The sequence below is a fragment of the Panthera uncia genome (genome assembly GCF_023721935.1).
Source record: "Panthera uncia isolate 11264 chromosome C1 unlocalized genomic scaffold, Puncia_PCG_1.0 HiC_scaffold_3, whole genome shotgun sequence".
NCBI lineage: Eukaryota > Metazoa > Chordata > Mammalia > Carnivora > Felidae > Panthera > Panthera uncia.
Window position 1 is genome coordinate 100,491,818 of NW_026057584.1, and position 15,126 is coordinate 100,506,943.

Genomic DNA, 15,126 nt, shown 5'->3' on the forward strand with positions numbered 1-15,126 from the left:
GAGGAGGTTGAATAAGGTTGAAATGGGGGTTGAATGGGAGAGGAGGTCGAAAAGCATACTGCAGACAAACAAACAAACGAACCCGTACTACAATGGCCAGATGGGATTAAGGTTCATTTTCAGTGCATGTTAAAAGATTTTAAAAAAGACCATAAGCATCCTTTTCTCCAGTCACATTCGGTTGTGCGAAGGGTTGGGTCCAATCCACATTGGGGTTTTTGTCAAGTGAGTACAGTGAAGCAAGAGTGGGTTGGGGATTGAGCATGTGGGCTAGGGGGTGCTTATAAGGAACATAAATTTAAGTTGATTGAGTAGGAGAGAGAGGACAGGAAAGGGGTAAGGGACAGTGGAAGATGGCAGAACAACAGAGCAGAAGTACTTGAGGCAAAGGATTATTGGAAGTACTCTCTTAGAGGAATGAGCTACAAAGACAGGAGGGATTATGAAGGATTTACAATCATGAAAAATGACAAGGTAGAGATGCCCCTAGGAGCATGTGACCCTGGGAGGGTGAAGACCGAGTTCATCAGGGAAGATAGGGCTCTCTTTTCTTTTCCCACCAGCATAGAGCTTGGGACAAGTAGGCATTCGATAATCATCAGTTGAACGAATGGGGGGTGACTACCAACTGGCCTCCACAGCAGTTCTGATGTGTTTCCTACCTTCTCTGTTCCATCCCATTTGCTCTTAGCCCCGGATTGCTCGGGCACAATTTGTCTCAGATCGATGAGAATTAGCACAGGTGACCCTTGGCACAACTATGACACCAAAATTCCTAACAGTGGCTCTTACCTCTCTTTCAGTGCATATTTAACATCTTCTTATTCAGAGACTTCCAGGGACCTGGGTGGTCCCACTGTTTCCCGTTGCTGCATCACCTCCAACCCCCGAAACCTGCTCTGGGAATAGAATAATATTGCCTGTTTATACCTCAGAATGGATAAGTAAATGTTTCCTCTCTTGGGAGGACACATTTAAGTTATTTTTCATGTTAATTTATTTATTTTGAGAGAGAGAGAGAGAGAGAGAGCATGGGCAGGGAGGGCAGAGATAGAGGGAGAGAGAGAATCCTAAATAAGCTTTATGTGTCAGGACAGAGTCCAACGCGAGTCTCGATCTCATGAACTGTGAGATCATGACCCGAGCTGAAATCAAGAGTCAGACACTTAATCGACTGAGCCACCCAGGCACCCCTGGAAGGACACATTAAAAAAATTTTTTTTAATGTTTGTTTATTTTTGAGAGAGAGACAGAGACAGTGTAAGGAGGGGAGGGGCAGAGAGAGAGGGAGACACGGAATCGGAAGCAGGCTCTAGGCTCTGAGCTGTCAGCACAGAGCCCGACGAGGGGCTCGAACCCACAAGCTGTGAGATCATGAGCCGAAGTCGGATGCTTAACTGATTAAGCCACCCAGGCGCCCCTGGGAAGACACATTTTAATGGGGCAAGGGAATAAAGGATTTGGCCTCTGTGAAAACTTTGCAGATGTCAGGAAAGTAGACCACAGGGTCTGGGGTCAGGAGAACTCATGTTCTTGAAATCAGACCTTTGCCCTGGGTGGGCTGTGGGTGGGGGGAGTAGCATTGGATCAGTGGGAAAATCTCACCATAGACCTGTTTATTTCACTTTTTTTTTTCTTTGTTCTGAAAGCACAGGCTGCAGTCCTGACGTGGCAGTCCCAAAGCGTGGGTAAGTTTCCCCACTCAGGGAGGAGAGGGTGTGGGTGGCTCAGTGAGGCCTTTAATTGCTATTTTAATTAACTTTATGGAGGTATAATTTATATACTATATCCATTTAGCTTTATTGAGGTATATTTTGGAAACTGTATACACCTTTCAAGCATGAAGTTCAGTATGTTTTGGAAGTAATGTGCCAATCCAGATACAGAATATTGCTATCACCCCAGAAATTCCTCTGTGCTCCTGTGCAATCAGTTGCCCCCTAGCCCCTACCCAGGAAACCATGGTTCTGTTTTCTGACACCACAGATGAATGTTGCTTGTTATGAAGCCTAATATAAATGCAGTCCTACACGGTGCCCTCTTTGAGGTCTGGCTTCTTTTGCTCATACTTTTGCTTATTATTTTCCACTGCTGATTAATATCCCATTGAATGGGCATACCACAATTTATTTACCTATTCACCCAATGATGGCCATTTGTGTTGCTGGGTTTTTTTTTTAATTAATCAGCAGTTATTTTAAAATGTTCTTTTAATTTTTTTTTTTTTTTTTGAGAGAGAGAGAGAGAAAGAGAAAGAGAGTGTGCGTGCAGGAGAAGAGAGAGAGACAGAGAATCCCAAGCAGGCTCCATGCCAGCCTCGCAGAGACCGACACGGGGCTCAAACTCATAAACCGTGAGATCATGACCTGAGCCGAAATCAAGACTCGGATGCTCACCCATTTGAGCCACCCAGGAGCCCGATTTGCAATCAGCAGTTACCAAGCTTCATTAAGCACCAGGCATGAGCTAGGTGGGGGGGCCCCCGACCACCACCATCCCGCACAGCTAGAAAGAAAAATAAAGTCAAAGAACTTTTAACATTTTTCTTTGGTATGCTTTATACATTGCCTGGATCCCCCTTTCCATTGTCTCTGCTGATGAGCTCAGGCAGACGACAGAATAAGTGGTCAAACAGCCAGGGAGGTATGACGGAAACTCTGGGACCACCACTGGAGACTGGGCTTGCCTGCTTGGTGTGGGGTTTTGTCTGCCTGTTCTGAACACTTGGGTTTGTGCTGGCGATTTTTACATCATGCATTAACATGGTTGCCCCAGTGTTCAGCTGGAACGAGGCTGCTCAGAAGTTCTTGATCTGCCGGCTGACCCACCGGCTAAACTAGTTGGGGATCCACTAGTTCATAGAAAGCCCAGCTGTACAGAGACCACCAGGCATGGGGTCCCACTTGCCTGGGACTCCAGCCACATTACCCCTGTCTGATAAGAGCACCGTGAGCCACTTGGTTGTCACTTTGGAGAACAACAGAACTTGAGGTAACTACATCAGAGCAACGCTGAACACACATTTAAATTCTTCAATCCTTGTAAAAAAAAGGGGGGGGGGCGCCTGGGTGGCTCAGTCGGTTGAGCGTCCGACTTCGGCTCAAGTCATGATCTCACGGTCTGTGAGTTCGAGCCCCGCATCGGGCTCTGTGCTGACAGCTCAGAGCCTGGAGCCTGCTTCCGATCCTGGGTCTCCCTCTCTCTCTGCCCCTCCCCCGCTCTCACTTTGTCTCACTCTGTCTCTCAAAAATAAATAAATGTAAAAAAAAAAAAATTCTCCAATCCAATTATACGCACTGGAAAAGTAAAGCCAAACCCCGCATTTCTTGAACAACACGGTCCCAAAGGCAAGTTAACCATTTCAACCGGTGCTCGAGAGAAAAAAACAGCCCGATCCTTGTTCCCAAAGATAAAAGTGCCTGAGTGGAAGACACTTAAGAAGAGACTGTACAGTATTTCCCAAATTGCGTGTTTTGTACTTTATGGGAGACATAAGGGATTTTTAAGGGTCCTATTTAACAGTGCAGGAGTTTCACATCACATGCTGGCTTGACAGGAGATGCCACTCTCCTGAGGGCCCTTCCACTGATAAACAAGCTTACGCTATTATTGTTCTGTCGGACCCTCATGCCCACCCTGTGGGCAAACAGGGCAACTACCGGTGTCCCCTTTTGCAAATGAGGTCGCCGAAACTTAGTAAAGAGCAGCGCTGGGACCAGGGAGAGTAAGCGATGGATCATTGCAAATGCAGCGTGGGATCCTGTCTTTTTTTTTAAGATGCTGACATTTCGTTCATCACGGGCTTTTTGCATTTAACTGACTTTTAAAATATCATGTTAAAATGTTAACGACCTTGATTACTGAATCTCTTTGCACCGGAAGCTGGTGCCTCAATGACCTTATTCTAGGCCCAGCCCTGCAGGCCGAGAGGATTAGCTTGAATCCTATGAAGTATCCATTTACTACGTGTCAGAAAGGGCTGAATAGCAATAATTTTGTAGGGGTGCCCCTAATGGATGCTTCCAGGAAGGAGTCCTACGCGTCTCTGTGCTACGTGTGACTGTTTTATTTTTGGGCGTGCAAAGGTCCTCAGCCTGGCTGCACATAGATCCAACCATGGGGCTTGTGTTATAACCAGAATCTCAGGCTGGGGGGGTGGGGGGTGGGGAGAAATGGTATGTGTGTTCCCAAAAAACTCCTCCAGTGTGAGCTACTGGGTTACAGCTTCTGGATTAAACTCGGTCTAGACCAGGCTAGAGAGAGAGAGAATACCCTGGATTCCAATTCTGGCGGCCTCACTTTCTAACCACAAGAGTTGAGGCTAGTTGCACGTTGTAGAGAGTGTTGAGTAACACATGTGTTTAGCGCAGTGCTGGGCCCTGAGAAACCCTGGACACCCGTTAATGGTTCGATGCACTGTTACTTGGTGCTGAGGCCCAGAGAAGTGAAAGTCACCCAAGGTCACCCGGCAAGTTCATGAAAGGGTTGGGTTTGTGGCCCAGGTCTTTCTGGCCCCGTATCTACAGCCAAAAGAACCACGTTTGAGATCCACTAAATGCTCCCTCCAAGGATGATGCACTCGGCAACTAGCCCACCGGGAATGAGGGTTACTCCTGGCCAGAGAGGAGCTGACCAGGCAGGGGGAGCAGAAATGAGCAGGTTCCTGTCCCTGGAGGATTGCCCTCCTGCAGGGGAAACCCCCACCCCCACCCCCCGCAGCCTCTACTATCTTCCGTGGCCCAGACTTCTGACTAGAGCTGACAGCTGCTTCCCTTTCCTCGCCTTTAACCTTTCCTGTGCTGGCTTCAGCTCCCCGCACCTCAGCCCCAGCCAGGGACTTCCTGATTACTGAAACCGCAGGCACCACTGGGGACCTCTGCCTTGTGGGCACTGCCAGTAACTCACTTTCCCGAGTTCCTCTCCCGTTTGGCTTTCTGTCACACGCCACAGGCCAGAGAAAGTGACTCGGCGGGGCCCAGCCTCATCTCCGGCCACCTCTCCTCCTCACCTCTCGGCTTCCAAGCAGCCCCAAAGTCTCGTGGCGCCTCGGCCCTGAGGCCTCCCTGCCTGTGCGCTGTACTCACCACCCTTCTGACCTGGGAACCCCCCACCCATCTCGCTCTCCAGGCAAAGTCCCGGTCAGCCCTCGAACCCGGAGCTGATCAGCAAGCTCTCTGGTGGCCCTGCTGCCTCCAGGCTATTCTGTCAGGGGCTTCAGTGACTGCCTCCTTTCACAGCAGTTTTCTAGAATTCAGTTGTATCCACTTTCTCCCCGCATACCGGACTGTGAGCTCCTTTTGAGGCAAAAGCCGTTCCCTTCATCTCCCCGGAAACCAGGAAGCTCACGTCTCTAGCGATCATAGCCATGCCCCCTGAGCACCCACTGCCTGCCAGGTGCCATCCTGGCCGTTATTCACGGTCTCATCCTTTTAGCCAACAGCCAAACGAATATCACCATCCTATTTAGTTTACGATCGAGGAAAGTGAGGCGCTTGGAGCCCGCCTGATGTCCCCGTGGTCATACAGCTCCTCTGCGGAGCAGGTGGAATTCGAACCCGAACACTTGAACTTGTAGGGTCTGTGGCTTCACCACCCGGCTATCCATCCAGGAAGGATGGGGAATGCCTGACAAGAGGGAGCTAAGGAAGGGGTTTCTCCCTTCCAGGAGTCCAGGTCTTACTGGGGCCAGAGCAAGCACACGGGTGGACCCACACAGAGCATGGGAAAATACGAGGGGAAACAGAATCAAAAGCCACAATGTGTGCTACAGAGAAGTGCTTCTCCAGCGTGTATGTACCTCACCCGGAAATCTAGTGAAACTGTAGATTTGGATTCACATGGGGACGGGACCCAAGACTGCATTTCTAACAAGTTCCCAGGTGATGCTGATGCTGCTGGTCCCGGGTCCACACTTTAAGGAGCAAAGATGAACCCTGAAGCCAAAGGAGGCCAAAGGAGGCCAAAGGAGGGAGATTTCAGTGTAAGCTGCGGAGGTCCTGGGACAGTGTCCTGGGTCTGCGATGATGGCGGGGCTCTGGTGGGCGGAGGGAAGGGAGGGAAACATCCTCCTTGGGGTCATCCACCACCCTGCTCTCAGGAGCCTGGAGCGAGGGGTGGTTCCAAGGACCTGTGACTTATGCCCTAAAGCCACCTTGACACCCCCCCCCCCTTAACGAGCAGCTGCACGGAGCAGGAGCTCCACATGTGAATAGCCTGTTTTTGAGAAATGTCCCATTCTGATCATGTCAGGAAACATTTTGCAGACTCAGAAGTCAGAGCCAAAGGGAAGTGCCGTGTGTCCTACAATTAGCTGCAGTGGTTAAATAGGAACAATCTTTCCCCCAAGTGGTTCCTCTTGAGGGGAACGTTTCTGCTGGCTGCAGGACTTTTTGGCCATCTATAAAGCTTCACAATGGAAAATAAAGAAATTCTCAAGGAGGACAAGTTCTTGGCTAGCACTGGAGAAAGAGAAACTATCAACCAAACCATGTTCCCTGCTATGGAGACCTTTGAAATCAACGGTAAAGTACTCCTTCCCAGTAATGGCATTCCCTGGTGATGTACTTTTTCTGTTGGCAACATGAGAATGGACAAGGTGATAGGAAGCCTAGGTTTGTACCATAGACTCTCACTAATCCATTTCTGGAATGCTTCAATCTGGAATTCGTAGAATGCGAGTAATAGATGCTGTATCGTTAGCATATAGTTGGGGTTGCTTTTTTTAGCTTCGCAATAAATTGTATTCAAATAATTTCCCCAGATTAATGCAGTTACCATACGCTCCTGCTTTTTATTAGCGTCTTATTTGGACACACAGATTGTGCGATGAAATGGCAAAACGAAACAAGAGGGATGAAAAGTTTCCACAAAACTAAAGCCAGTGCCACATAGTTATTTAATGTAATTCCTTGAAAATTCTTCTAGGTGACTTCCATAATAACTGATGTGTTGATCAGGGAGTGCTTTCTGCATTTCATGTGGGCTAGGCTATGTTTGTAGCTTCATAATTAGTTTGTCTTAGATTCGCTTCAGGTTTTAAAAATTCAGGCAACTCTGTCGTCTTTATTTTCTCCCTCATTGTTATACAGGTGGTGCATTTTTTAAATCTTCTAGACTTTAAAGTCACCAGGGGGTGTTTTCCACAGGGGATCTCTGGTTTTCCATTCCAGAATATCCTTTCGGAATTGCCTTCTGAACTAATGAGTCATTCCCGCTCCCAGTCTTTTCTGGAAGTTGTATGTTCAGAGCAAGCGAAGTTCTGTCCCCTGGCCTGATTTGTCTCTCCCATCCAGCATTTGTTCGTGCGGTCACCGGCTGGGATTTAAGGGGGTACAAAGATGAGGGGTTGGGTGTTCTGCCTTTAGGAATTTGCAGTGTGGTAACAGAGAACACATTTGCACGCAAATGCCTTTAATAATTGTTGGCTATTCAGAACTTGGGGGAATGCAGCATTGCTGATATGTGCCTTTTAAGGTACTGAAAATGTGCAAGCAAAGTCAGCTGATCAAACATATTCAGCATCTGCTGGGCACTGTTCTCGGCACCGAGGGAACAAGCAAGAGTAAATGGGGAGTCTTCAGTCACGTTGGTGGTGGCAGGAGGATGGCAGGATGAGGCCACCCGTAAACTATTTCTGAACAATTTGTCATCAGCACAGGACAGATCTATGGACAGATCCAACCTGGTCTCATGTGAAGGTCAGAGGCGGGAACTCTTCTAAAGTTGAAAGAATAAAGGGAATTAGTGACAGAAGATGCTGGCTGGAGCAGGAATAGAGGACCACAAGTTTATGATCTATTCATAGGGGATATTTAGAGAAATACAGATGGTTCCATGAGGTGGGGTCAACATTGAGTGGGGAAGTTCAGAGGGGACTGAGACTAGGACCAATTAATTTAGACTTTGTCCTGAAGGCAATGGGGAGCGTTGAACGTTTGACATTGGGCAAAGAGGCATTGGTTTGCATTTGAGATTACTTGATGTAAACACAGGATGAGCTACAAAGAGTAACTCTGAGGACAGAGAGAAGCATGGCAGCAAGAGACAATAAGAGGCAATGGTTATGAGGAAGGGAAAGAGAGAATGCTCTGGAAAGATATTAGAAGTCACATCAGTAGGACTCTAATGGCGGGACAACGCAAGTGAGGGGGGAGGCCAGCTTCAAGGAGGGATTCCAGCTTTCTGACTTGGTTTACGGGGGCTGCTAACTAAAATTCTGACCAAAAACTGAACGAACAAACAAAACCCTCCAGCTTCATTGGAAGGAACATTTTTCTAAATGCATTGACAACTTCCTGTCTTCTCATACAAAGATCGCGGACCATATGGAACTTTCCAGATGAATGCCATTATGAACAGTAATCTCTGTGAGGCTCTGTAACATAGTGACCCCCTCAGGGCTTACTGAAATGAATAAAACTCCTTGCTTCAGCACTAAACGGCTCCACGCATCTTCCTTTCTTTCTTCCTCCCTCGCTCCCTCCCTTTCCTTATGTCTCCTGAAGATGGCTTTCGTTTTCTGAAGAGACTCAACCTACCGCTGGTCTTGCTGCGCAGAAGGCCCACCAAAACCCCCGGTGTTTCCTCGGGGACCAGTACGAGCCTCCCCCTCCCCCTCAACGGCAGAGCGTCTGGCCTTGAACAAGAAACTCTCCCCTTGTCCCCTGTGTCAGTATCCTTCTGGGATGCGCTCCTGTGCACCTTTTGGAAAATTACGGACATTTTCCTTTACTGAGCTTCCTGTCTTTCCCCCAGTGTGTCTGGTTTCTCAAGAAGGAGCTCTGTTAGCACATCAGGAAGCTCTTGCGGTCCGTGGGATGGAATCTGTCTGGACCTCTCACCCGGAGCCCTCCACTATTTCGGGCCTCACGTCTTGCTTCTTGTACGCCTTCCCACCAATTTCTGTCTAAGAACATACTTCTTGACAGTGGAAACCCCCAAACACACGGGTGGAAAAGTTGTTTGTTCTGCTTAGCAGGAAGCACCGTTCCCCCCAGCGGTGGGTCTAGCTGTCTCTTCTTCCTGCTCTAAAGATGATTTTAAATATTCTCCAAATAGACCTGAACACTGGGCGCTGGCGAGATTGCTGTCACTCCAGGTCCTTGTTCTGACTTTGGTTTCTGTCACGTCCCTATTTCTCAGCATCTTTTAGACATCCAGCTCCACCCTTGAGTTCTTTTTTTCCTAGCTTTTTATTATGAAACCATTACAGACTCACAGAAAGTTGCAAAAACATGTGTAGGCAAGTCTCTGTGACCCCCCCACCCGGTTTCTCCCTCCCGGTGAGAACATCTTGCGTAGCTACAATATCACAACCGGGAAATGGATATTGGCACAACTTATAGAGCTCAGATTTCATTAGTTTTACATGCATTCGTGTGTGTGTGTGTGTGTGTGTGTGTGTGTGAATAGTTCTCTATGAGTTTATCCTATGTGCATATTTGTGTAACGATCACCAGCATCAGAATACCGAACTGTTGCATCACAAGACTCTGTGTCATGTTATCTTTATAGCCACACATACATACCCCTCACCGCCCCCCACCGGCGATCCGCGTCCCCTGGCAATCACCAATAGGTTCCCCAATTCTACAGTTTTGCCGTTTAAAGAATGGTGTATAAACGGAATCACACAGTATGTAACTTTTTTAAGATTGGCTTTTTTTCCACCTAGCACGATTCCCTCGAGATCCATCCAAGTTGGTGTTATGTATCAACAGCTCTTTTTATTAAGGGGTGTTTCTCGTGAGTATTATCCCATGATATGAATGTACCGCAGCGTGTTTAACCACGCACCCCTTCAAAGACGTAACACACTGTTGCCAGTGTGCAGCTACTGCGAATACAGCTGCTATGATCATTTACGAAAATGTTTTTGTGTAAGCCTAAGTTTTCATTTCTCCGGGATAAACGCCTCCAAGTGCAGCGGCTGCATTCTAAGTGTGGGTTTGGTTTTTTAAGAAGCGGCGGATCTATTCTTCCAGTGTGGCTGTGTCATGTTACGTTCCCACCTGTGACGTACAGCTGACTCAGTTTCTCTGAGTCCTTGCCGGCAATTGGTATTTTTACTATTTTTATTTTAGCCATTCCGATGGGTGCCTGATTGCGATATCCTATTGTAATTTTGATTTGCGTTTTCCTAACGGCTGCTAATGTCTGCAAATATTCTCTCCCAGTCTGTAACGCGTCTTTTCATCCTCTTAACAGTCTTTTACAAAGCAAAAGTATTTAATTCTATGGGGGAGGCCCTACCTAGCAATTTCCCCTTTTACAGATTTACAGTCTAATTTCCCCTTTTGCAGATTTAGAGATTTATAGATTTACAGATTTACAGATTTACAGTCTAAGCCCTCTTCACCTGGCCTGAGGGCCCACAAGTTTTCTCTTATGTTTAATTCTAAAAGTTTTATAGGGGAGGTGGGTGAGGGGATGGGCTACACGGGTGATAAGTATTAAGGAGGGCACTGTTGGGGATGGGCACTGGGTGTTATATTTAAGTGATGAATCACTAAATTCTACTCCTGTAACCAATACTACACCATACTTGTCGATGTCGAAACATCAAGTAGCTATTCCTCACATTTTATTCTTTTTCAAGATGATTTTAGCTATTCTACAGTTTGTACCTTTCCATGTAAATTTTAGCATAAGCTTACTGATACCTACAAAAAAAAAAAAACCTTTTTGGGATTTTATTGGAATTGTGTTACACTTCCAGGTCAGTTTTGGAGAATTGACATCTTAACTATGTTTAGTCTTACAATCTGTGAACACAGTGCATCTCCACATTTATTTAGGTCTCTGTTTTTGTTTTTTTGGTTTTGTTTTTTAATCAGGGTATTCAAATTTTCAGCCTACACCCCTGTATACATTTTGTCGCCTTCATATCTAAAAAGTTCATTTCCTTTGGAGCGACTGTAAATGCCATTATGTTTTAATTGTGATTTCCACCTATTTGCCAGGAATATATCAGTAGTGACTGAATAAGAGAGTGAGAACAGACATCCGTGCCTTCTTCCCAATCTTCAGAGCAAATGATCCTGTTTCATTATTATGTATCATGTTAACTTTAGATATTTTTAGATGCTCCTTTTTTTTCAAGTTTTATTTATTTATTTTTGAGAGAGAGAGAAAAGAAGCACACGTGTGCACACAGGAAGGGCAGAGAGACAGGAAGAGAGAGAATCCCAAGCAGGCTTTGCACTGTCAGAGTGGAGCCCAAAGCAGGGCTTGAACTCACAAACTGTGAGACGATGACCTGAGCCCTAATCAAGAGTTGAACGCTTAACTGACTGAGCCACCCAGGCACCCCATTAGATGCTCCTTTTTTTTTTAAGTTAAGGAAATTCTATTTTATTTCTAGTTTGTTGAGAGTTTTTACTTATGAATTTATTATTTATAAAGAGAGTTAGAATTATGAATTATAATTATGAGAGTTTCAGTATGAATTTGATTTTGTCAAGTACTTTTTCTGTGTCCATTATATGGTTATCTGATTTTTCTTCGTTAGCTCATTGATATGGTGGATCATACTGATTGATTTCTGGATATTGAATCAGAGTTACATACCTAGAAATCCCCTTTAGTCATGGTATATATAAATTCTTTTTATACATTGTTTAACATGGTTTACTAATATTTTGTGGAGGATTCTTATGTCACATTTCATGAAAGGTACTGATCTTCAGTTCTCTTTTTTTATGTTATCTTTGGTTTGCATTTTCAAGATAATCCTGACCTCCTAAAATGAGTTAGGAACTGTTCTCTACTCTTCCATTATCTTGTAAGAGAGTATGTAAAGCTAGTGTTAATTCTCTTAAAGGTTTGATAGGATGTTCCAATAAAATTATCTGGGCCTTGACATTTCTTTTTCAGGAGCTTTTTCAGTACAAATTAAGTTTATTTAATATATACAGACATTCATATTATGTATTTCCTATTGGCTGAGTTTTGGTAGTTTGTAGTTTTTGAGAAATTGATTCATTTCTTCCAAGTTGTGAGCATAAAGTCAGTGACAGGATTTTCTTATTTTCTTGTTCCGGGCTGCAGGAACTGTGGTGATAGCTCCTATTTGAGTCCTTATATTGATGATTTGTGTCTTTTCCTCTTTTAACTTTGTGAGTCTTGCCAGAGCTTTATCGATTTTATTGATTTTATTCATGGAACCAATGTTTTGTTCTTTTGATGCTCTCTTTCGTTTTCCTATTTTAAATCTCATTGATTTCTGCTCTGATCTCTGTTATTTTGTTTGTTTGTTTGTTTCTGGTTGCTTAGGGTTTATTTTGCTGCTCTCTTCCAATTTCTTGAGCTAGGACCTTAGCTTATTGGATTGAGACCATTCCTTATTTGTAATGTCAGCCTTTAGTGCTGCTATGAATTTCCTTCTCAGTGCTACTTTAGCTGAATCCAATAATTTGATATGTTGTATTCTCACTTTCAATCAGTTGCATTTTTTAAAATTTTTATTTAAGGGGTACCTGGTTGGCTCAGTCAGTTAAGCATCCAACTCCTGATTTTGGTTCATGGCATGATTTCACAGATCATCAGTTCAAGCCCCATGCCAGGCTCTGCACCGACAGCACAGTGCCTGCGTGGGGTTCTATGTCTCCCCCTCTCTCTGTCCTTCCTCTGCTCTCCTTCTCTCTCTCTCAAAAAAAAAAATATTTATGACTTTATAGCTCATACATTATTTAATTTTTAAAAAAATTTCCAAGTGTTTAGAGGTTTTCCTTGTCTGTCTGTTACTGATTTCTGTTTTGATTCGATTGTCAGGAACCATACTCTGTGCAACTTCATTTCTTTTCCATTTTGTTGGGGTTTGTTTTAGGACCCATGATATAGTCTATCTTGGTGAATATCTCATGTGTGCATGGAAAGAATGTGTATTCTGCTATTGTTGCATGGAATATTCTATAACTGTTCTTTAGATTCTATTGGTTTATGCTGTTGTTCATTTCTTCTATAGCTTTGCTGATTTTTGATCAGTTTCTGAGAGTGGGATGTTAATATCCCCAGTATTATCATGGATATATTGATTTCTCCTTCAGTTATATCAATTTTTCCTTCATACAAATGGGAGCTCTGTTGTTGACTTTCTTAGAGATAGCATATGGTTGAGTCATGCTTTTTAATCCACTTTGTCATTATCTGCCTTCTCATTGGTTTGTTTGTTTTTTAAAGTTTATTTATTTATTTTGAGAGAGAGAGAGAGAGAGAGAGAGAGCGTGCACACGATCAGGAGAGGGGCAGAGGGAGAGAAAGAGAGAGAGAATCACAAGCAGACTCCATGCTCCATGCTGAGCCTGACATGGGGCTCGATCCCACGACAGTAAGATCAAGACCTGAGCCAAAATCAAGAGTCAGACGCCCAACTGACTAAGCCACCCAGGTGCCTCCTAACTGACATCTTTAAACCATTGACATTAAAGCAATTATTGATGTGTTAGGGCTTAAATCTGCCATGCTATTATGCATTTTCTCTTTGTTCCTCTGGTTCCCATTAGCAGTTTTTCTTATCTTACTTTCCCATGAGTTGCTTGAACATGTTTTAGGATTCCATTTTGACTTATTTATATTTTTTTGTTTGTTTTTAGTTCATCATTTGAAATAGTTTTCTTAATTTTTTTTTTCTGAGCACTACACCGTACATATATAATTTATCACAGTCTACGGACATCAACATTCTACCACCTTCAGTCAAGTGTAGAAATCTTATTTCCGTTTATGTCTTTTGAGCCTTTCCAGTTTTGAAATGTAATCATCTTAAACATTTCCTCTACATGCACTAGGTATCACATAATTATGATTTTTTTTTTCAAACATCAAATGTGATTTTAAAGGGCGCCCAGGTGGCTCAGTCCGTGAAGCCTCCGACTTCGGCTCAGGTCATAATCTCATAGTTCGTGAGTTCGAGCCCTACATTGGGCTCTGAGCTGACAGCCTGGAGCCTGGAGCCTGCTTCCAGTTCTGTGTCTCCCTCTCTCTCTCTCTCTGCCTGTCCAGTGCTCACGCTCTGTCTCTCTCTCTGTCAAAAATAAATAAACATTAAAAAAATTGTTAAGAAATCGATTAAAAAAAATGTGATTTTAAAAAATCATGAGAGGGGCGCCTGGGTGGCTCAGTCGGTTAAGCGGCCGACTTCGGCTCAGGTCATGATCTCACGGTCCGTGGGTTCGAGCCCCGCTTCAGGCTCTGTACTGAAAGCTCAGAGCCTGGAGCCTGTTTCCGATTCTGTGTCTCCCTCTCTCTGACCCTCCCCCGTTCATGCTCTGTCTCTCTCTGTCTCAAAAATAAATAAATGTTAAAAAAAAAAATTAAAAAATCATGAGAGAGATGGCCTAAACACATCTCCATGTTTACTCATTCTTTTTTCTTCTTCTTTCCTTTTGCAAGTGCTATGCTTTCTGCTGTTATCATTGCCCTTCTGTCTGAAGAACTTCCTTCGGCCATTCTTCCTTTCTTTTTTTTTTTAAGATTTTATTTTTATTAAAAAAAAATTTTTAATGTTTATTTTTGAGAGAGAGACAGAGACAGAGAGAGAGAGAGAGAGAGGTAGCACGAGCAGGGTAGGGGCAGAGAGAGAAGGAGACACAGAATCTGAAGCAGGCTCCAGGCTCCGAGCTGTCAGCACAGAGCCTGACGCGGGGCTCAAACTCACAAACTGTGAGATCATGATCTGAGCCGAAGTTGGACGCTTAAGCAACTGACCCACCTAGGCGCCCCAAGATTTTATTTTTAAGTAATCTCTACACCCAACCCATAACCCTGAGATTAAGAGTCACAAGCTCCACTGACAGCCAGACAGGCGCCCTCTGTTAGCCATTCTGTAAAGGTAGATCTAGCAGCAATAACTTCGTGTAGTTTTCCTTCATCTGAGAATATCTTTATTTCCTGTTCATTCTTAAGGGATATTTTCACTGGATACAGTTGATAACTCATTTTTTGAGCACATGAAAAATGTCATGTCACTTCTGCTTTCAGATGAGAAATCTGCTATCATTCAAATCGGTATGTCTATAGGTCATGAGTCATTTTTTCTTGGCTCCCTTCAAGATTTTTTCTTTTTCTTTAGATTTTTAATTTTCTTGGTATGTAGGGCTGTTTTTTCCCCAGTGTCTTGTTATTGAG

The 15,126-nt window shown here is 44.4% G+C and overlaps 1 protein-coding gene across 1 annotated transcript in view; it reads left to right on the top strand.

Annotated features, from left to right (window-relative positions):
• The first annotated feature begins 6,344 nt into the window (after positions 1-6,344).
• MARCO (macrophage receptor with collagenous structure) overlaps positions 6,345-15,126 on the top strand; it is a 39,882-nt gene continuing 31,100 nt past the window's right edge. Inside the window, exon 1 of the mRNA XM_049615733.1 lies at positions 6,345-6,521. Coding sequence (XP_049471690.1) covers positions 6,413-6,521 — 109 coding nt within the window. The 5' untranslated portion in view covers positions 6,345-6,412. The remainder of the gene's footprint in view (positions 6,522-15,126) is intronic.